This window comes from Bacillus rossius, chromosome 16, assembly GCF_032445375.1.
Source record: "Bacillus rossius redtenbacheri isolate Brsri chromosome 16, Brsri_v3, whole genome shotgun sequence".
NCBI lineage: Eukaryota > Metazoa > Arthropoda > Insecta > Phasmatodea > Bacillidae > Bacillus > Bacillus rossius.
In genome coordinates, this window is record NC_086343.1 from 17,229,350 (window position 1) to 17,252,422 (window position 23,073).

The following is a 23,073-nucleotide window of genomic DNA, read 5'->3' on the forward strand; positions in this document are numbered from 1 at the left end:
AAATTAAATATAATTTTATCCTATGATGTTTGTTAAAATATCAGTATTTTGCTGTGTACAAGATGAGAATTTTATCCAATTTTTAAGAGCTAAATGCTGCTTTTTGTCTTATAGTACATGTATTAGGTAATATTTGATGACGACTGCTGAAAGTTTGTTTTGGCCACTTCATACTCTGTCCTGTTTTTTATCATTGTCAAGTCCTATTCCTGTCTGAAAGTGAGCAAAACGAAAGCAACTTTTTTTTAAATAGATTCTCTACACTCACATAATTACTCTACACTGACATAATTACTGCATCAGATATTGCATGAGGAATAGGAAAGTTTGTTATTTAAAAAGTTTAAGAATTGAAAGTCCAGAATGTTCGCATAGGCATACATTACATAGTACATATTAATCTGTGTACGGTACTCGAAATTCAAAAGCTATAGTGATATTTATTATTTTTGCCTTCAATAAATAAATCAATAGCTTTTACAAAACAACATAGCACTTTTTTTTTCACTACGATGGTGAAATCCAGTACTTACAGCAACATGCATCCCATGTGCTTCACAGTTTTTTTTATCACAATATTTTGAAGAAAAATTGTTCACATAATCACTTAAGAACACATGTAATTCACAGCAATTATTATTTTTCTTTGGCTGAACACTGCTCACACTCGAGAGAATATTAGTTTCTCTTCCACTATGTTTTTATGAAAATTTGTCTTTTTCTCACAAGTGTAATGTCTTGACTTTTTTAGACTTACTTTTTTTTTAGTCACGCTCATTTTACTATCACTCACTTTATAATGAATAGCATAATAAACTGTTTATTATAGCATAAAAATCTAGTATTTTATGTTTTAACATATTAATTACATATGTATATTTTAAATATATATACACAAATTCAAATTATTAAATTAATAAATCAATATAACAGGTCACACTTCAAATATTTTCTTGAAACATATCTTCAATGGTGTGTATATAAAATCATTATCGTTCTTAATTAAGTTGTAATTACTTAAACATTTTGTGTGATTTTATTTTTATGTAGGTACACTAACTTCCAGTTTTTATTCAAGTTAGTAAAAATGTAATATATTACTGTGTAAAAAAACTTTAAAGCTATAAGAAGTGGAGTAAAAAATCTTTACCCAATATCCTTATGAATAATTTTTCCTGCTGACTAATGTTAGTGTTAATAATTATTCACTTTTTAAAAAATTTATAAAATTTTCCAGGTAAACAAAAACAGTCACATTTTTAACACATTTGTTCCAAGTTTTGAAAATTATCTTGCATCACATGGACGGAATATTCAAGGCACAGAATTACAATTTATAAATTGTTAAACATTGGGGTAAATGTCTAAGTTATATACTAAGTGACAGTTTTTGGACTGAGCAAGTTCTTAAAGACTGAACATCTTATGTTACCTTCGGGAAAAGTCAATGGGTTGATTACCTGTGGTTCGATTAACATGAACACTAAATTAGTTTAAAAAAAACTTGCACAATTTTTCCCAGCTTAAACATGTTGATTTGTAAAAACAGGCAGGTGAAGTATTGCAGGTATTTGCAATGGCTGGCTTATCATGTCACAGAACCAGAGCCAACAAGAATAATTTTTTTTTTATTGAGTTACGGGTGTAAAATTAATCTTCGAGGTGGCTGTTGCCTATGTTCACCACATCAGCACTTGATTGCTTTATAATATTAAACATCTTCAATTTGGTTTATTACCAGGGTCAAAACATAGACCTTAGTGAAGAATAGGACGTTGCATGAACACAGGAACGTAAGAACACGTGGACCACGATTACGGACAGGAGGACGACTTCTTTGCAGCTGAGACTATGGTCATAGAAACAGTACTTACACGTTCTTAGCGAAGAACAAACACCACCACTACCAACTTAACTTGAGGAAGGCGCAGTTTCAAGTGTGGGTGTGCAACCAATCCTCGCTGCAACTGATGGACAGACCCTGGTCACTTAACAAGTCTTAAGTTCTGGGCGAAGAACAGAATTTTCGTGTGACCGCAGAAACCCGTGAATTATCACAGTAGACACTGCAGTCAGGACTGCGGTTGAAGAAACCGTGCGTGTTATTGAAGAACAAGATGTTGTATGGTCACAGAAATAATCCACTGCTACCAACTGCTACCAACAGGAGGAAGCCTTGTGCGAAGTTGCAGCTGGGTGGGAAACTGCCCCAGAATGTCGTGCGGTTGTAGAATCCTGCGGCTCGCCAGTACAAACAGAAGAAGGCGTTATTTGCAGTTGTAACTGTGGTCGCAAATAAGGTGCTGCTCTTGGTGAAGAACAAAACACTGCGTGGTCGCAAGAACCTGTGAACCATCATTACCAATAGGAGGCCTTGCGTGAAGTTGTAGTTGGGTGGAAAACTGCCTCAGAATGTCGTGCGGTCATGGAATCCTGCAGCTCGCCGGTACAAACAGAAAGAAGGCCTTATTTGCAGTTGTGGTTGCAGATAAGGTTGTGCGTTGCTCTTGGTGACGAACAAAACATTGCGTGGTCATTACCAACAGGAGGAGGCCTTGCAAGCAGGAACCGTGGACCGTTGCTGTGGACAGGAGGGAAGCCTCCAGCGGAATCGCGTGGCCACAAGAACCAGGAGGGAAGCCTCCAGAGACGGGAGGCGTCACAGGAAGCCGTGGCCCGCCACAACGGACGGGATGAAGCCCTCCTCGCCGTCGCGGCTGCGCACCCAGAACCAGTCCTTGAGGTGGCCGCTGACGAGCGCCACGACGTCGCCCTTGGCCACGGACAGCGTGTTGCGGCCCTTGCTGCGGTAGTCGGAGCGCACCACGAGCAGGGTGGTGGTGGTGGTGGAGGAGGAGGTGTTGGCGCCGCGCTGCTTGGCGCTGGCGGCGGCGCGCAGGTACAGCCGGTCCACGCTGCGCTCTCCGCACGCGGACACTGCGTCCCTCTCGGGCCGCGCCTTGCGGTGGCAGCGACCTCCGCCGCCGCACTCCGACCTGCCGGGGCGCGCGTTACAGTCAGGGCCGGCGCGTCCATATAGGCGAACCAGGCAACCGCCTAGGGTGCCAAGTAGCTCTGGGCGGCGCAGCACGACACATAACAGCTGATACAACATGTTTAACGATTATTGAAACTAGATGAAAATGGATTTTTGTAACAGTTTGGAATGTTTATATTGATATAAGTAATTATTTTAAGTCCACGGTGACCTGTTTATGATTTGTAATAAGTAAAAAAAAACAAGCCTGCTACATTTCATTGTTGACAAAATCTTAGGCTTACATGATGTGTTTTGAGGCAAGGAAATTTTTTTTTTGGGGTGTCCTGTTGGAGGGGGGTGGGGGCATTAAGGTTTTTCGCCTAGGGTGCCAATTCACCTTGCACCGGCCCTGGTTACAGTCCAGTCCCCCCATTACATCCAGCATTCACATTCATACCAGGGGCTCAACAACTAAATTTCCAAAAGGGAGGGGGGGGGGGGGGCAATATACCTTATTATAAAGAATCGTCGATCCCCCCTATTGAAGCGGGGGGTCCGGGATTCCTCCCCCGGGAAAATTTGTATTTCAAGGTGGAAAATGGTGCTATTTAAGCAGTTTTATTATCTAAAAATTGAATACACAGCACTTTCTTTGCCCCCGTTTGCCCCCACTTAAAGGTTTCGGAGGGGGGGGGGGGGGAAATACCCTTACACCCCCCCCCCCCCCTGTTGTTGCGCCCCTGATTTATACTATCTTCATGTTTATTAAATACACGTATTTACAGTGATGGCTAAGGGACACCTGTATTTCGCGATTTCGTTTCGTGTCAAGGTATTTCACAAAACACTGTGGCCTTTTTTCTAAGAGTCATGGCAAATTGTGAGGGTGCAGCAGTACGGTGACCACATTCTCATCGGTCCCGTCAAGAGCGGGACGACACCTCTCACCGACTTCAGCCAATAACCACAGGAGAAAAGCTACAGTGTTTTGTTGAAATACCTTGACACGAAATGTATTCGCGAAATACAGGTGTCCCTAGTGATGGCATATAGAAGTAGATCAGGTGTCAAATAAAAAATTACATACAAAGCATAGTTTGAAAATAAACGAACATTTTATACTTAACTTGACGGAGGTACTAGCACATAAATAAATAAATTTATTTTATGTCAATCCCCCCCCCCCCCCCCCCCCCAACGTTTTGGGCCAGAGACGCCCATGCGAGAGTCTATCGTCCCCCCCCCCCCCCTTACTGCAATCCCTACATTATTCAATAAATAATATACCACAAGAAAAACAATTCCAAATAAATTATTTTTATTAACAAATCCTTTTTATGAACATGATTATATAACAATAATAATTATTATTTTTTCACATCATTGCAAAAATGTCCATAATACATAATTCAAAATCTCACCCCACCCAACTATCAGGCAAACCCATATCAGTAATCACTTTTGTGCAAAATAATTTACATCACTTCTAAACAGAAACGAGATATCCCATTCATCAAGAAATATAAAAAATGTCATATTTTTTCAAAGTTAACATTAGGTTCAGAATTATTATTTTTTTGCATGTACATGTTAAGTACTTTCCAAAGGATTTAACCTCCTTATTACAAGAGATGAATGAGATGATTTTGAGACGTCCGTAAGTTTCTCAGTATTCGTAATAAATACGTAGTTCAGTAACTGGACGTATAAACCAGTAATAATTAATAAAAATCCATAGTACTTTGCAAAAGTGTAAACGATATTCAGGTTGATCAGGGTTCGATTCCCGGCAGGGTCAAACTCAGGTTTTTCACAAGTGGTGAAAAATGTTGGAAGTTAGCGTGGCTTGTGGGTTTTCTTTGAGTACTCCCGTATCCACAGCTCCATAACTCCTCAACTCAGCTCACACATTTTTCAGGGTAATTTATTGTGCACAAATTTATTGATCACAAAAATTAATTAAGATTAAAATTGTGTTAATACAGTACATCACAACTCGATATGTTAATGTAAAACGTTACAAATCTGCAGGCGAATGTAATCGTCTCCCACGTCGGCTTATAATTAATCACAACTACGAACTTGTTGCACCAAAATACACAATATACTATATTACTTGGTTTTTTTATTCATAAAAAATTTAATTTACTAATGGTTTACTTAACTTATAGTTTTCAGAATAAACCCAGCGTTTAATGCGACGTGTGTAATTTTATGAAAAGTCTTATTTTCAAATTTGAAAATGTTGTCTAGGACCTTGCTGCCACTGGATTGGAAAACGAAGTAATTAGTTTAATGTACACTGTTATGAAATAAACGTATTTCCTGGAACAAGTCAGGGCGGGGCATGCCCTCCACAAGGATGGGACTGGGCAATTGCAGCTTCAGGATGACTTTTCGGGAGGGGCTATCGCACAAAGAAAGGTCGTAGTTGCAAAAAAAAAATGAAAGTGGTCAGATATTGACCTTGGAATATTATTTACAAATTACAGGTTTCAAATACAGAACCTTAGTAGCTCCATGCAACTTTTGACGAGATAAAAGTTTAACATATGAAATTAAATATTTAAGTAAACATAAATATACACTAATCAATAAAATTGGTCTCGGGAGGGGCTATCGCCCCCACCGCCCCCCCCTTCTGGAGCAGCGCTTGGGGCAGGGTGGACCCCTGGGTCCAGGTCCCAGTCCCGTTTATTTATATCCCAGTGTGTGAAATAAATATACATACTCTCTGTGGTTATTTAAAAGTAAAAAAAAAAAAGGGTTGTCTGTAAAGTCGGTTCACGGACGATAATTTTACGTGATAACGTCATAAGAAAACATTGATGAAAAATTGCATACTTTTCAATTTTCAAATATTATTTACAGTTTTTTATATTTAATTAAAAATAATTAGTTTAATGATAATCACGGACAATTAGTTAAAAAAGCCCGCCTTAACCTGTTTGATATTATTATAGAAGATTTTCTTGCACGGTGGTTGGTCGGTTCCTTGCACGCTCGGCTCAGGCGGAACGTGACACTTTTTTCCGTGAGTGCAGCCCCGGCGTTCATCGATTTAAAAGACGTTATCACGTCAAAAAAATTAATTTTATAAATAAAGGCTTAGTTTGAACTTATAAAATAGTAACCATGATTATATCCCTGTATTTTCAGGTTGAATAACATTCTGAAAAGAGCGTAGGTAAGAAAAGGGGATGCACCACAACGCCGAAATACCACAACGCCGAACGTACAATAACCCCGAAAACCATAACGCCGAATGCCAAATTGACTACAACGCCGACAGCTAGAAAACTGCTGTGTACCACAACGCCGAAAAATGTCATTGCAGGACTGCCACAAAGGTTAGGTTAGGTTAGGTTAGGTTAGGTTAGGTTAGGTTAGGCTAGCCTAGGTTAGGTTAGGTTGTGGTACATTTTTCGGTGTTACTGTATTTCGGAGTTGTGGTACACAGCAGTTTTCTATAACTGTCGGCGTTCCGGTCAATTTGGCGTTCGGCGTTATTGCACGTTCGGCGTTGTGGTAACGACCCGTAAGAAATAACCATGCAATTACAACGTGGCGCGGGGATGTAAACCCCTGCGCACCTGGTGCCTTCGCGCAGCTTCTCGTTGTCGGTGCGGTTGCCGAGGGGTCGCGGGAAGACGTCCGCGTGCGACTCCCAGCAGGGGGCGGGCCTGGCGCCTGAGCGCCGCCTGCCCCCGCCGCCCCCGCCGCCGCCGCCGCGCTGCGAGGGCGGCAGGATGCCGAGCGGCAGGCAGGAGCCGCAGCTCACGTAGCCCTCCTCGGCGTGCGGAGTCTGCACGTAGAGCCACGCCTGGTTCTTGAACACGGCGTTGACGACCATGCCCAGCGGCAGGGGCACCTCGTCCTGGCGGCCCCCGGAGCGCGTCTGGTACAGCGTGCAGGGCGAGGCCAGCACCATGGGGATGTTGGCCGGCTTCTCCAGGGACGCCTGCGTGCACACACCGCTTCCTCCGAGTCCTCTCTCTCACGGCTGACCGAGGCCAGCGTAACCGCTTACTCCGAGTCAACTTTCACGGCTACAGTTTCGCTCGACAAAACAAAAACTGTACGCCGTGGCCAGAGTAAACACTTCTTACCCTGAGTCAACTTTTATGGCTACAGTTCCGCTCGACAAAATAAAACTGTACGCCGTGGCCAGCGTAACCACTTCTTACCCTGAGTCAACTTTTATGGCTACAGTTCCGCTCGACAAAATAAAACTGTACGCCGTGGCCAGCGTAACCACTTCTTACCCTGAGTCAACTTTTATGGCTACAGTTTCGCTTGACAAAACAAAAACTGTACGGCGTGGCCAGCGTAACCACTTACTCCGAGTCAACTTTCAGGGCTACAGTTTCGCTCGACAAAACAAAAACTGTACGCCGTGGCCAGCGTAACCACTTCTTACCCTGAGTCAACTTTCACGGCTACAGTTTCGCTCGACAAAATAAAACTGTATGCCGTGGCCAGCGTAACCACTTCTTACCCTGAGTCAACTTTTATGGCTACAGTTTCGCTCGACAAAATAAAACTGTACGCCGTGGCCAGCGTAACCACTTCTTACCCTGAGTCAACTTTTATGGCTACAGTTTCGCTCGACAAAATAAAACTGTACGCCGTGGCCAGCGTAACCACTTACTCCGAGTCAACTTTCAGGGCTACAGTTTCGCTCGACAAAATAAAACTGTACGCCGTGGCCAGCGTAACCACTTACTCCGAGTCAACTTTCAGGGCTACAGTTTCACTCGACAAAACAAAAACTGTACGCCGTGGCCAGCATAACCACTTACTCCGAGTCAACTTTCAGGGCTACAGTTTCGCTCGACAAAACAAAAACTGTACGCCGTGGCCAGCGTAACCACTTCTTACCCTGAGTCAACTTTTATGGCTACAGTTTCGCTCGACAAAATAAAACTGTACGCCAATAGTCTTGGTAAATCCTCAGATGTTCACGAAAGCGAACATATACGGGTGCATGTGCATGACACGCGTGTCTGCTATACGGACGACTTCGGCTCGTTTCACGCTAGCATTTCACCCGCAACGCGCTCTAAATAAGTACAACTTCGAGAGTTAAATTAAATTAAGTAAATAAGGAACTGAAGTTTAAGAGGGGCATGCCCCGTTCAATCCGAGGCGGAATGTGTGTCTCTCGGAGAAGCACGGCGGACGTAATCCGAACTGAAGGTAAGAGTGTAATTACAGTTCCGCGCACAGGAATATACGCACGGGCGGGGCGGTCCGGTTCTTGATGAGGGAACCTCCGCCAAATGACCGGGTTGGAGGCCGCGTCATTAAGGGGGCAACCGAGCAGATTGTAGTTTAGCCCGAGTGCGCGGACTCCGCTCTCTCTCTCCACCCCCTCCCCTCCCCTTCTCCCACTCACATAACTCTGACCCTCATTGGCCGCCGCCGCTCGTTCAGCGAGTGCCGGCTCTACGGTCGACGAACTCGGCGTTAAGGGCCCCCGCCCATCCGGGCACACACACGTGGTGCGCAGAGCTCTTCAGGACAAACAACGCGATTTGTTAACTACTCGAGATATCCGAGTCGGGGTCTGCTTACGAAAAGCATTTAAGAGTTCGCTGAGGGCCGAAAAGTATACTTTTGATTTGGAATTAAGTTTTTAAACTGTGTAGTTTTAGAAGAGTTAAAAATGGCTGAAACGCATTTTTTTCCAGAGTGATTTTTTTAGGCGTAAAACAACCGGTACAGATTCTTGAAAGCACTTAAGGGACTTGCATTACCACCTTTTATCTTCATTTCCCCGCCATGTAATGTTACGGTCACCGCTCAAGTTTCACAGTTGTCCTGTGACGACGAGAAGACTGCGCGCCAGTCCAGAGGCGACACCGCGCTAGAAGCACCAGCGAGCGTCGCGCTTATCATTCCGCCTCGCCAACACAGGTACACCTCTGACGAGGCGGGCCACTTAAACGCCACTCAGGGTCCACTCCTTGGGAGGGACGAGAATTCCGCGTGTTCCGTTCGGCAGTTCAAGCAAACAAGCCATGTTCGAGCAGAATTTTTTGATGTGTGAAACATTTTAACTCTCGTCGGTGTACGGCATTCGGTAGGAACGGAACCTAAGTCGATTTGTAAACACGGTGCTGCCATTCTGTGGAAGTCTCGGATATCACTAAAAAGATGGTGGACCCACGTTATTCATCCGTGCCTATTGCTTTCGTGAACACCACAGATTTACAGCGTGCATAGTATTAAAAAAAAAATACTTTACAATAGTTCAACTATCATTTAATACTTTATGTTACATTATAGTCCTGAAAGAAATAATGACAACTTAAAAAAAACTATGTTAGAATCCTGGCATTAGATACAATTTTGACAACACTTAGTTAATATTGAAATGTAGAGATAGCGCAGCGTTAGTCATACTGTAGAGAGGCAACAAATTGTTAGTTTACATATATTCGACGCCATGTTGAATAAAATAATTTCGTGATTAATTTTTTACTGTTAGATCTTAAATGTTGCATCAGCTCAAAAAGGTTGAAGTTTGTTTTTAGAAAGTATTTACAGACTGATTTCAGTCGTTTGAACAAAAACTAAATCATAAACATATACTTAGTGTTATAATATATGTTTTAGTATTTTAGTAATAGGTCCAGTCACTGAAGCAACGTGGAGGTGAACGAGCTTGGATTCTATAGTCTATCACGAAATTTCCCGGTGTCTAGCTGCAAGAGAAATGCAGTTGATGTTTTCCAACCTTTTGCTACATCTTTGAAAACTTTGTGTCTTCTTATGGGCCTCAATGTTTGTTGAATCAATATAGTATTTACTAGCCTTACTTCCAGATAAAGAGCCTAGCATAACTAGGGACCGGAAAAATTCGCGGTTTCAATGACCTGCAGGATGAACTCCATAGTTCTACGTACACTCGGCCAAATGTCATCCACTCATTGGCTGCTGTCTTGTGAGACGTCCCAACGTAGCAGCCTGTCATTCGATAAAGCATTGGTCGGGCGTTTCTCATTGGCCCAGAGTCATCCAGGTGAGTTGTGAACCAATGGCAGAGGCAGCACTGAGGTATAACTATTTGTATTTTAGCCTATCACGAAATGAATTCTCGAATTTTTCCGGTCTCTAGTTATTGGCATAGCTGTGTAGGTGAAATAGCACTATATTAAACAAAAAATTATTTAATCGACATTCCAAGTTACTGTGCCACGGAGGCCAAACATTCAACCAACTGTCGCAATCTCATCCTTTGTGTGTTCAAATTTTGAGTTCAATTTACTCGGTTCTGAATATTTATGGGTTAACCCACTTTTGCATGCTAACACCTTTCATTTACCAGTCTTACTTCCAGATAAAGAGCCTAGCATAACCATCTGTGTCACAACATCATGCTTCATAAGTAGAGACACGGAAAATTCGCGGATTCATTTCGTGTTATGGTAAAATTCAAATAATTATACCTTAATGCAACTTCTGGCATTGGTTCACTGTTGACCTGGAGGACTGTGGGCCAACTATAGACCCTCAGTCGAAGCAGTATCGAATCACGAGTCTCCCAGTTGAGACGCCTCACAGCAAGTCAGTAGCCAACGAACAGGTGACGTTTGCCCGGGTGTGCTCAGGATCGTGTAGTCTATCCTGGAGGTCGTTGGATACGCGAAATTTTCCAGTCACTATTCATAAGTAGAGACCCGTGAATATCACGGATTCAATGACCTCCAGGATACACTCCAACATCCTCTACACACTCGGGCAAACGCCAACTGTTCATTGGCTGCTGACTTGTGAGTCGTCTCGACTGGGTGGCCTGTGATTCGATATTTCTATGAGTGATGGGTCTCTAATTGGCCCTCAGTCCTCCAGATTAACAGAGAACCAATGACAGAAGCATCACTAAGGTATAATTATTTGAATTTTCGCATAACACGAAATGAATCCGCGAAATTCACGGGTCTCTATTCATAAGCTCAACCTTTGAATATATATATACTGTATAGAAGTCGCGAGTGGATAGGATTTACTCTACGTTTTTCAGAAGCGTATGATGAGAAGCTTGGGAACTTCACCGCTGCAGTGCGCTGCCGTAACGCCCTGTATCGTCTTAGTTGTTATTTACACGTTAGAGCGCAGCACTGTCGCCCGCTGTCATTCCCCGCACCCCCCCCCCCCCCCCCACCTATCATTCACTGCAGCTCAAGGTCGTTCAACGGGAGGGGAAAGGGGTGTTTGAAGAGTTCGACACTTGTCCGCCAGGGACCACCACAAGTCGATGCCCCTAGAGATGGTGGCGATTGCGGGCGGTGAATTAACCAACTACCTCAAAACCGTATTCGAAATTTTAACCTGGGCTGGCGACTTCTATACAGTATATATATATATTCAAAGGCTCAACAAAGGCCGGGTTTTGGTGGGGGGTTGCTTGTCCGAGCAGCAGGGGGGGAGACTGACTGACCTTGGAGAGGAAGCCGTCCACGTCCTGTATCTCGTAGCCGAAGCGCGCCTTGGGCCGGTGACGCGGCGCGCGCGGGCGGCGGTGCCTCGCTCGCTCCCTGCCGACCCCGCAGGCGGCCAGCGCCGGCTCCGACAACGTCCTCTTGGGCGGGGGGGTCGCCGCCTTCGGCCCCGCGTCTAAGGCACGCAACACGGAGGAATTGTTTGCCTTTGTTTGTATATGGCGAAAATAAATATAAATTTGTTAATTCAAGGCAGTGGCGTAGCCAGGATTTGTGTTATGGGGGGGGGGGGGGGTGTTAAGAAGCATGCTTCCCCCCCCCCCCCCCCACGTATTAAAGCGGGAACACGGGAACTATCACCGAGAGAAAGAATTTGTTTTTGCCTTTGTTTGTATATAGCGAAATAAATATAAATTTGTTAATTCAAGGCAGTGGCGTAGCCAGGATTTGTGTATTGGGGGGTGTTAAGAAGCATGCCCCCCCCCCCCCCCCCCGTATAAAGCGGGAACACGGGAACTACACTGAGAGAAAGAAAATTTTGCCTTGTTTGTATATGGCGAAAAAATATAAATTTGTTAATTCAAGGCAGTGGCGTAGCCAGGATTTGTGTTATGGATGGTGTTAAGAAGCATGCCCCCCCCCCCCCCCCCCCGTATAAAGCGGGAACATGGGAACTACACTGAGAGAAATAAAATTTTGCCTTGTTTGTATATGGCGAAATAAATATAAATTTGTTAATTCAAGCCAGGGGCGTAGCCAGGATTTATGTATGCGGGTAGAGACCTGCAAAATTCGCGGATTAATTTCCGTTATATGCTAAAATTCAAATAAGTAATTATACCTTTAGCGCTGCTTTCTATAAGTAATGGTAAATTTAATTAATTTTAATATGAAATTTGTTTGAGTGATTTTTGTTACTTACCGAGTTTGGTTAAGCTAACAAAGTATTTTGTTACAACAAGTAAATATTTTTTACGCCATATATAAACAAATATTTGTTTGATTAAAACAAACCTGTTGTTGACTTAAGAATTAACAGATATCGTTATATTTTATATTTTTATTCAAGAATAGATTATGGGAAGCACCAATCAGGTTGTGGGTACGAGAAAATATATCCTTGGAGAAATCATGTTATGATGCAGTACGAAGATAGTAGGAAATACAGAATTATTAGCATATTGTTATGAAACGATAAGATACTTAGGAACAATTGCACGAAACGTTAAAAAAAAAAGCTCTTATGGGAATCATTATTTTGTTTTATGCTCTCAAAATTGATTATCCTGAGATGTTTCTGGTTTATATATGCTATTGTAAAAAATCTATAAAAATGTATTTACAAATATAAACATTTTGGTAGCTAAAGATATATTAGCATTACATGAAATAGTATTTAAAGTTAAATGTTTTTGATTCTAATTTGTGTACAAATTCTAGTTTACGATCAAAAATGTTGCAATTTTTAGGTACCACTCGTAGTCATAAGTCTGGTATTTCAAGTAGCTACATAACCAATTTCACCACGGGTAAAACTGATTTCTTTGGTAAAATTATCGATTGGAAATAATTCCTAACCGAAATGCACTTCAAAACGCAGACGATTTTAACAAATACAAAAATTAAGTTTACATAACATGGCTGCATTCTCACCCGTTTCCATTGGCTGGAATTAGCGATCACTGATTCAATCATAAACTGGACATTCGCGCTGGATATACTCAACCTTTTTTGCTCGTGGGTGAACAGGTAAAGTTTATAATCCTGAAGTTTTTGATGTGTAACATCCTAGCTCTTGGTATACGGAATTTAGTAGGAGTAATTTCGTGCTGCCATCTGTGGTGGATGCACGAACTAAACTTCACAAAATCCGAAAGGAAACTTTATGGTACTAACTGTTAATTGTAAATTTTTTTAACGACAAGGGCAATATTTTTTTTCAGAGTATTTTTTTTTTTTTTTTTCGCTTTCATCGGAGCCGTTTCATTGCACATTTAAAAAATTTCTGTTCCGCTCCTGGCAGCGAATTCTAGCGGCGAGGGTGGGGAAACTTAGTGTGATATTCGAATCCAGAAATTTAGTTGAAAATACAATTCGCATATTCATACAATTTCGCGTATTCATAAAGTCGCGAGTTAAAATGGAAACCTTCACACTCTCGCACTGTGTCCGTGATTGGACCTCAGTTACTCGGACACGCCCCTATACGACCTTGAGCCAAAGAGATGCCCAGCTCGGAGAGAAGTGAGCCAATCAGGTACCTAGTGTCAATAATTATCAAGGATAAAAAGTCTTCTCGTTAAGAAATCAACCAATGGGAAAGCTAACATGGGTTGAGCACACCTAATACGACTTTGAATTCTATCCTGAGGCCAGAAGAATTCGCGAAATCCCCGGGGTCCTATTTATCACGCTCGGCGTTATTAAAAATAATCGCGTGTTGAATTTACTTGTCCGAGTGTCCGTGTTGCAAGTGTATCTGCTGGTCAGGGGAGCTGAATTGTTGCCCCTTGGATAGGCAGCCCTTCAGGATTTTTCTGGCAATGGTTTGTTTGCACAGCGACTGGAAGGGCAGCCCATACAATTTCTGAAAACATGTTTCTTTAAGTGTTTAAATAATCCTAAATCTTGCCCCTTGGAAGGGCAGCCCATCAGGATTTTTCTTACAGTGGTGTTTTTGAAAGGTTGTCTGAATTGTTGCCCCTTGGATGAGCAGCCCATCAGGATTTTTCTGACAGTGGTGTTTTTGAAAGGTTGTCTGAATTGTTGCCCCATTGGATGGGCAGCCCATCAGGATTTTTCTGACAGTGGTGTTTTTGAAAGGTTGTCTGAATTGTTGCCCCATTGGATGGGCAGCCCATCAGGATTTTTCTGACAGTGGTGTTTTTGAAAGGTTGTCTGAATTGTTGCCCCATTGGATGGGCAGCCCATCAGGATTTTTCTGACAGTGGTGTTTTTGAAAGGTTGTCTGAATTGTTGCCCCATTGGATGGGCAGCCCATCAGGATTTTTCTTACAGTGGTGTTTTTGAAAGGTTGTCTGAATTTTTTCCCCATTGGATGGGCAGCCCATCAGGATTTTTCTTACAGTGGTGTTTTTGAAAGGTTGTCTGAATTGTTGCCCCTTGGATGAGCAGCCCATCAGGATTTTTCTGACAGTGGTGTTTTTGAAAGGTTGTCTGAATCGTTGCCCCATTGGATGGGCAGCCCATCAGGATTTTTCTGACAGTGGTGTTTTTGAAAGGTTGTCTGAATTGTTGCCCCATTGGATGGGCAGCCCATCAGGATTTTTCTGACAGTGGTGTTTTTGAAAGGTTGTCTGAATTGTTGCCCCATTGGATGGGCAGCCCATCAGGATTTTTCCGACAGTGGTGTTTTTGAAAGGTTGTCTGAATTGTTGCCCCATTGGATGGGCAGCCCATCAGGATTTTTCTTACAGTGGTGTTTTTGTAAGGTTGTCCGAATTGTTGCCCCATTGGATGGGCAGCCCATCAGGATTTTTCTGACAGTGGTGTTTTTTTGAAAGGTTGTCTGAATTGTTGCCCCATTGGATGGGCAGCCCATCAGGATTTTTCTTACAGTGGTGTTTTTGAAAGGTTGTCTGAATTGTTGCCCCTTTGGATGGGCAGCCCATCAGGATTTTTCTGACAGTGGTGTTTTTTTGAAAGGTTGTCTGAATTGTTGCCCCTTTGGATGGGCAGCCCATCAGGATTTTTCTGACAGTGGTGTTTTTGAAAGGTTGTCTGAATTGTTGCCCCTTGGATGAGCAGCCCTTCAGGATTTTTCTGACAGTGGTTAGTTTAGGTTAGGTTAGGTTAGGTTAGATTAGGTAAGGTTAGGTAAGGTTAGGTCACTTTACAAACTAACCACTATCAGAAAAATCCTGAAGGGCTGCTCATCCAATGCGGCAACAATTCAGACAAGCTTTCAAAAACACCACTGTCAGAAAAATCCTGATGGGCTGCCCTTCCAAGGGGCAACAATTCAGTCGCCCCTGCCGGTCACCGCGGTGAGGGATTGGGGACCCACCTCGGGTCCGGTCCGCGGCCGGCTCCTCGGGCACCTCGCCCTTGTTGTTGTTGTCGGCGGCCGCCGGGTCGCCGCGCAGCACCCACGTCAGCGAGATCTTGGGCCGGGAGGAGCGCCTCAGGAAGGAGGACGACCTCTGACCCATGTCCTGCTCCTCCCGGGCTCTGCCTTGGCCCTCCTCCTCCTCCTCCTCCTCCTCCTCCGCCCCCACCACCTGCTGCTGGTCCGGGGGCTCTTCTTCTTCCTCCTCCTCTTCCTCCTCCTCGTCGTCCGAGCTCAGCCCGGCACGGTCCACGAGGCGGCACGCCTCCACCAGGTCGGGGACATGCCGCGCTTCGCCATCCTGCGAGACACGTCCCACCACACCATCACCCCCTTCGAGTCGAGGAGGGCACTCACTACCTTAGAGACATTTCACCACAGCCTACAATTTCAAACAGTTACACCTAGAGACCCCGGAACATTCGCGGGTTCATTCCGTGTCATGCTGAAATTCAAGTAATTATACCTTAGTGCTGCTTCTGCCATTGGTTCGCTGTTAATCTGGAGGACTGAGGGCCAATTAGAGACCCTCACTGATAGAAGTGCCGAATCACAGGCCACTCAGTCGAGACGACTCACAAGTCAGCAGCCAATGTACAGATGGCATTTGCCCGAGTGTGTAGAGGATATTGGAGTCTATCCTGTAGGTCATCGAACCCGCGAATTTTTCCGGTCTCTAGTTATATACCTACAGGGACACCTGTATTTCGCGATTTCAATTTCATGTCAAGGTATATTTCACAAAACGCTTTTCTAAGAGTCATGGCTAGGGACACGGAAAAATTCGCGGATTCATTTCGTGATAGGCTGAAATTCAAACTTGTGTACATTTCTGCCTGGTTCTGCTATTGGCTCACAGTTTGACTGGAACTCTCTGGGCCAATGAGAGACCTTCGACCAAAGAAGGGTCGAATCACAAGCTACCCAGTGGAGACGCCTCACAATTTAGTACCAAATGAACACGCGTGTTTACTTGAGAAATGCAGAGGATAATGGAGGCTATCCTAGAGGTCATTCAATCCGCGAATTTTTCCGGTCCCTAGTCATGGCTAGGGACCGGAAAAATTCGCGGGTTCATATGACCTGCAGGATGAACTCCATAGATCTACATACACTCGGTCAAATGCCACCCACTCATTGGCTGCTGTCTTGTTGAGGCATCCCAATGTAGCAGCCTGTGATTTGATAAAGTTTTGGTCGGGTGTTTCTCATTGGCCCAGAGTCATTCAGGTGAGTTGTAAGCCAATAGCAGAGGCAGCACTGAGGTATAACTGTTTGTATTTTAGCCTATCGCGAAATAAATTCGCGAATTTTTCCGGTCTCTAGTCATGGCAAATTGTGAGGGTGCAGCAGTACGGTGACCACATTCTCAATTGGCCCTGTCAAGAGCGGGACGACACCTCTCACCGACCTCAGCCAATAACCGCAGGAGAAAAGCTACAGTATTTTGTGAAATACCTTGACACGAAATGTATTCGCGAAATACAGGTGTCCCTAGTTATACTTCAGTGCTGCCTCTGCTACTGGCTCGCAACTCACCTGGACGATGACTCTGGGCCAGTGAAAAATACTCAACTGAACCTTGTATCGAATCACAGGCCGCTACGTTGGGACACCTTAACGAGACAGCAGCCAATGAGAGGGTGACATTTGACAGAGTGTACGTAGAACTATAAAGTTCATCCTAGAGGTCATTGAACCCGCGAATTTTTTCCGGACCCTAGGCATTACCTTAAATATACATAATGTCCAAAAAAAAAATAATGTGTCAGTTTCAACTAGGGTCATGCATATCTCGCGAAAAGATTCCCAGACTTGCATCGTCTGTGTTTCGTGATCGGGTGAGTTTCTATCAGTTAATGTCAGCACACCAATCCTCAGTAATTCAGCGCGGAAGCAAACGCGTCCTGAATGGCTCGGTCCAATAAGGGAACGACTTCTCTAGCAGACGGCAGCCAATCACAAGGAATATACCATTGGTACGTTTGTGCGCTGTTGCAGTCCAATAGGCGTTCAGGGTTGTTTTTTTTTTTTTGCGAAAAATGCCTGCCCCTTGTTATAACAGTCTGATTTAGGCTATTTACAACAAATAATACAACAAATCGAAGGTGAACTAACCTTTTTTTTTCATTTACAAATGTTACAAATTTTCAATATGTTCACCTTTAGTTATACAGCACACGTCCAACCTAAAGTCCCATTCTCCCGCACTTTGGTTAACAAGTCCGGAGTAATTGAAGCAAATTGCCTCTTCAATTCTGTGTCTCAACTCTGGCAAATCATTAGGTAGCGGCGGAACGTAGACACGATCTTTTATGAAGCCCCAAAGGAAAAACAAATGTCGCATGGCGATATATCAGGTGAACGTGGAGGCCAGCGAAAAAGAGCTTTGTCGTCTCGACCATTACGACTAGTCCAACAGTCATCTGGTACTAAAGAATGTGGCAACTATAACCGGTATGTCCTTTAAACGAAACGTTTATCCGTGTGAAAGAATTCCTTAAATAAAATAATCGCCCAAATCATTTTGCCAAGGACACATCAGATAGGGCCTTTCGCAAAAAAAAAAAAACATCCAGATACAGCAACCCGGGCTAGTGAATCTGTCACGAAAGCAAGCAGTTTCAGAAGCAACTGGTTTCAGAAGACATCCGACTGTCCAAAAGATGGAGTGCGGTTTAATACACTTAAAACAGACTGAAAGGCTGTTCAGTGCTGATGAAACATGTCTTATGATGAACCCCACCAATTCCAAAGTGTTAGGTCCAAAAGGAACCAGGAACATTTATATTTATGATGTGGAACAAGGACATTCCAAAGCATATATAATGGTAATGTTCCGTTTTTTTTTAGCTAGTGACTTAGTGGTTCCTTACAAAAGATTACCTATTTAAATTGTTTGATCAGTTCTAGATTCCTGGGGAATTGGTCGCAGTGATACAGGCTGGATGAAAGCTGAACTGTTTTATGAATACATTGGAGATTTTTTTGTGCCATTTTAAAAACAAAACCAAAAAAATCGAGACACCTGTCATTTTGTTTTTAGGTGGACATACAAGCCAATTTACATGCTGTTTAATGACCATTGCACTAAAATTGGTGCTGTATTAATTGCACTGTACCCAATGCAACACGCATCCATTAGGCAACAGATATGGCAGCTTTCAGGTGTACTTGATTGGCACAGGGAACACCCTCAAAAAGACCCGAAGAAGGCAAAATTCTGTCCAGTCTTGGAAACAGTCCTGAACAAACATGCAAAATTATTAGAAACGTTTGGGAATGGTTTTCGTGCCTGTGGGTTGTTTCCATGGAATCCTGATGCCATTATCTATACAACATTTCTTAGCAGCAAAAGCAAAACTAAGGATTCATCTCAACTAGGCCTATGTAGTGAACTGCTACCAAGATCGGATTATGAAACTTTCAAAACACGTGTGGGTTACGGATCAAAAGAAAAATTCAAAAACTCTTAAACTGAGGGTGAAAGGGATCACATAAATTAATTTTACATTTCGTTCCAGAATCTCTTCCTAAAATCCAAGGATAACAAAAGGCTCTCCACCCAAAGACAAAGAATATCAACCTAAATACCAAGAAACTCCAACTACAGAGACGATTAAAACTTATAACTGCAAAAGTACACAAATCGTAGGAAGAGAAGAGAAAATATAAATTGGCCTAATTGTAAGACGGTCGTTATTTAGAATCTCTGAATAAAGAATCACAAATCGGCTGAAAGTAGCACCAGAAAATGGTTCCAAAAGTAACTGACATTTTAATGTATCCGGAATCTCCAAAAAGGAAAGAAAAACTACTGTTACGAACGTGAGCAAGGCCACGTCACGCGCAGGTGCAGAGCTAGCTGGGCTGCATCACATGCTGCCGTAACATGAGATGTGCAGTGCGCACCTGGGTCGCCGCTTCCCCTCCCTCCAGCCCTCAGCTCCCCCCGCGCGGCGCTGTTAGTTTGACATCCGAAACCTTACAGCTGCGGAGTTACGCGAGCCGCCGACACGTGTTTCGAGAGATTTCTGCCGTCGGGTCGGCGCGTAATGACGCGACTGGCCCCAGCTGCGCTCGTGAGTTCCAGAAATGGCGGCTGATTTATAAAAAGAGGACGTCGGCCTCAGTAGGAGAGTTCAGAGAGAGAGTCAGTTCAGAGTTCAGGCGGGAGCTTTCCCGCGGCGGAGTTTCCGGGGCGATAGTGCCGCGGGTGCGGCAGATTCCCGAGCGAAGTTCCGAGCGAGGCGTCGAGCGGATCCTCGGCGAAGGCAAGTGCGTCGGCGGCGGCGGAGTGCGGCGACGGAGTCCCGCGGCGGAGATCCACGAGGGGTGCTGCGGTGAGACTTGCGCCAGAGGTGCGGCCCAGCGAGGTGTGTGGATTGTAAGAAACGAGTGACTGGGGAAGAGACATTTCTTTAAGTGTAATTAATTATTTGACAATTAGAAGATTATTTGTAAGTGACATAAGTAGTGGCCATCAATAAAACTTTATAGTGTAGTAAAATCTATTAATTGGTCTATCCTTTACGAACCCGCGGTAAATCGTAACACTACAAATAGAACGTGAAATATTCGTTTGGACTAGAAATGCTTGGAAAAGGGTTTAAAAGGAAAAATTTCAGAAATAACAAGACGAGCAAGAAAATAAGATTCAAAGAAAGAGAACGCGGGTAGAGAAATGCCAAAACAGAAAAGAAATGGTGACCTACAAATGTCAGTACAGATATTGAAATAACTGAAAGAGTTGGATCATCTTCAAAACAAGGCTTGTGTTGGTAATATTAAAGCTGGACATCAAGTTTTAGAATGTAACAAGTGTAATACGTTATTTCATGTAAAGTGTGTACCTGGAAATAATCAGCAGCATATTCCTGACGATAGGGATGTTGAGAGCGTTGTTTGACAATATTGTGCTACAAAGTAGATGGAAGCGCTTGTAAAGACTTAAATGTTATGCTAAAAAGTGGCATTGATTAAAAAAAACACCACTCAGTACAGTTTAATAGACCTAAAAATTGTAGGCAAAATATTGCAGGTCAATAATTGTACCCAAAAACATTTCCTGCCAATAACTGTAATTTTCATAAGTTTTTTTCATGCATAAAATAAATTATTGAAATACTTTATTGTGAACACATGAAAAAAATCGCTAGATAATATGAGAAGTTCTTTTTGTTAATAAATACACAAACTTTGTCCAAAATTTGTAAATTACTAAAAAAACACATCATTAACCTCGCCATCAATTGTCACTTTTCTTCTATAATTGTTTTGTGGGAAAAAAACTGTGCATGATTGTTGCGACAATTTTTAATGGGGTAACTTTAATTATTCACACTGTAAGAAAAATTATTTGCTTATTTAAGAAGTAATTTGCTTTAATATGCCATATTTTAAAATAACTTGCTAAGTTAGCTAAGTAATTTTTTTTTTACAGTATGCATAGTCAAATTTACCCGGTTTAAATGTTTGGCCGCATACGTCTCCAAATAGTTTTATTTTATTTTGAATTGTTATCAATAGTATGATTATTTATGATTGCGTAACAAGAATTTTTTTTCATAGTATAAAATAATTTGGCGCAGGTTGGGGATTTAAACAATCATGAACAAATGCCTATAACTAAAAAACTACGACACTTTTGGTTTTTGGTTCACAACCGTAATATTATCTCCTATCAACTTTTCGCGGCTTGACGTTGAGTTATGGAACATTCTCTACACAGTGCGATGATAGCAAGAAATATTTTAAACATTTCGTTGTTTGTTTCGCTTTGTCTCGCGTTTAATAACCGCCAGGTTCACAAACTTGCGATGTTTTGCTGTTGCATTGCGTTCTTCGCATTGCACTTATCGCATTATTGTGAATCTAGCATAAATATTGGTGAAGAGGGGGCGGATAGAAATAGAGAGAGAGATGATTCTCGTACCTCTGTTAACAAGGCGACAAAATGTCTTGGTGAATTTTCTTGAATTACGGAAAGTAACAGTTTGTCTAACGACTTAAATACCTAGTAGTTTACATGTCCAATAAAATCGTTAGTTGAATAATTAAATTCACGTGAGCTGGTGGATCAAAATATGAGTATTATACAGAAGCTACTCCGTAAGAACATACTTAGATTAATTACTAAAATTTAACTATATTGCGTATAAAATCAAGCCTCCTATTATTTTTTGCAGCAATCGTTAATTTTTTTTTCCAGCGTTATCTGAGATGAGGTTGTGCTTTTAATAGGAAAGCAGAGACAGGTACCAATAAATTCCACGAACTGTTAAAATTTATGTGCTTCGAAAATCCCCGCAAAAGGGATATTGAAACTATTTGTGTGCTCAGAGTGCCTGTAATACTTCGAAACTCAAACCGGCTCTATTATAAGACGAACCTTACTTGATCATAAATTTGCATGAATTGTTTGAAACGTGTTTACATTAAAAATTCTTTTAATTTTTTTTTACTTCTATCTCGAATATAAACACCGAATTTTATGACAACGAGATTACGAAACCTTACGGAATTTAGAAACTGTTTTGAAATATATGTGACTTGCTCGAATGAAGAGATTCCGTTTGAAAAGGTCCGCAAAAATGATGCGAAAAACGACAATTATATGTTTTACTCTTGGCGCAATTATAACGCATTCTTTCAGGTAGAATTCTTAAATTAATTTCACAAGGAATAATACAGTGTCGTTAATGTCAATGATTATGTTTCTCTATTATATATATATATATGTGTGTGTGTGTGTGTGTGTGTGTGTGTGTGTGTGTGTGTGAAAATGTCTCCATGAGAGTTATAATTTTTCTTCTTAGCTTTTTCAGTTCATAATGAATATTATATTTGATTATTACATATTCTCGTAAAACTGTGTTTTGTAATGTTGTTTTCCTCCGATTAAGACTTATAATATGTTGAAATAAATTATTGAAGTTTTGGAATTCTTCGTCTTGAAGTACATGTGTGCGAGCGAATATAAAAAAGGTCACATCAAAATTTTTAAATAACTGTTCATGAAAAAGAAAACTCACATCGACAAGGCATTCGGCACTCATTAACCTGTCAACGGAATAAATTTTCTTAACAAAATCTATTTTTATGTTTCTTCGCTAAGAGAGTCCGCAGCTAAAAGTCCAAATTAATTTTAAAAAGACATCACACGTGTCCAGATTAGCGCAGATGTACGTGATCACTTTGAAAAAAATAAACAATTTTGTGCAGTAAACGACAAGGAAAAAGTGATAAGAAATTGTCGACATTAATTTTTACGGGTTTAAACACCACAGATTAGGCGATTAAAAATTTCTCCTAGCGGGCACTTTCATGGGAAACGCTTTTAGCGTCCACGCCAACCCATTGGGCCGACGGACGCAAATAAATATCAACAAACTCGCCGTGTTTCAGCCGTGGTAATGCAAATACGTTAGATTTCTGTTTCTTTTGACTTCTAAAGAGAGAGAGGAAAAAAAAAAAAAGTAAAGTGCCCCAACGTTTTATCGTCGAAGTTTTAGAACATTTCTGCGTAGATGTAAACCGGAATCGTTTCATGATGTTTATTACAAGCTGGAACGCGT

General features: G+C 42.3%; 1 protein-coding gene across 1 annotated transcript; it reads right to left on the reverse strand.

Moving 5' to 3' along the window:
• Nucleotides 1-37: 37 nt before the first annotated feature.
• Nucleotides 38-15,599, reverse strand: LOC134540336 (uncharacterized). Its single transcript, XM_063382999.1, has 5 exons — nt 15,455-15,599; nt 11,427-11,602; nt 6,718-6,941; nt 6,574-6,681; nt 38-2,996 (listed from the first exon to the last, which is right to left on the reverse strand). Exons 1-5 carry the CDS (start codon nt 15,597-15,599, stop codon nt 2,660-2,662), a joined length of 990 nt encoding a protein of 329 aa, XP_063239069.1. The 3' UTR covers nt 38-2,659.
• Between the last annotated feature and the right edge of the window lie 7,474 nt (nt 15,600-23,073).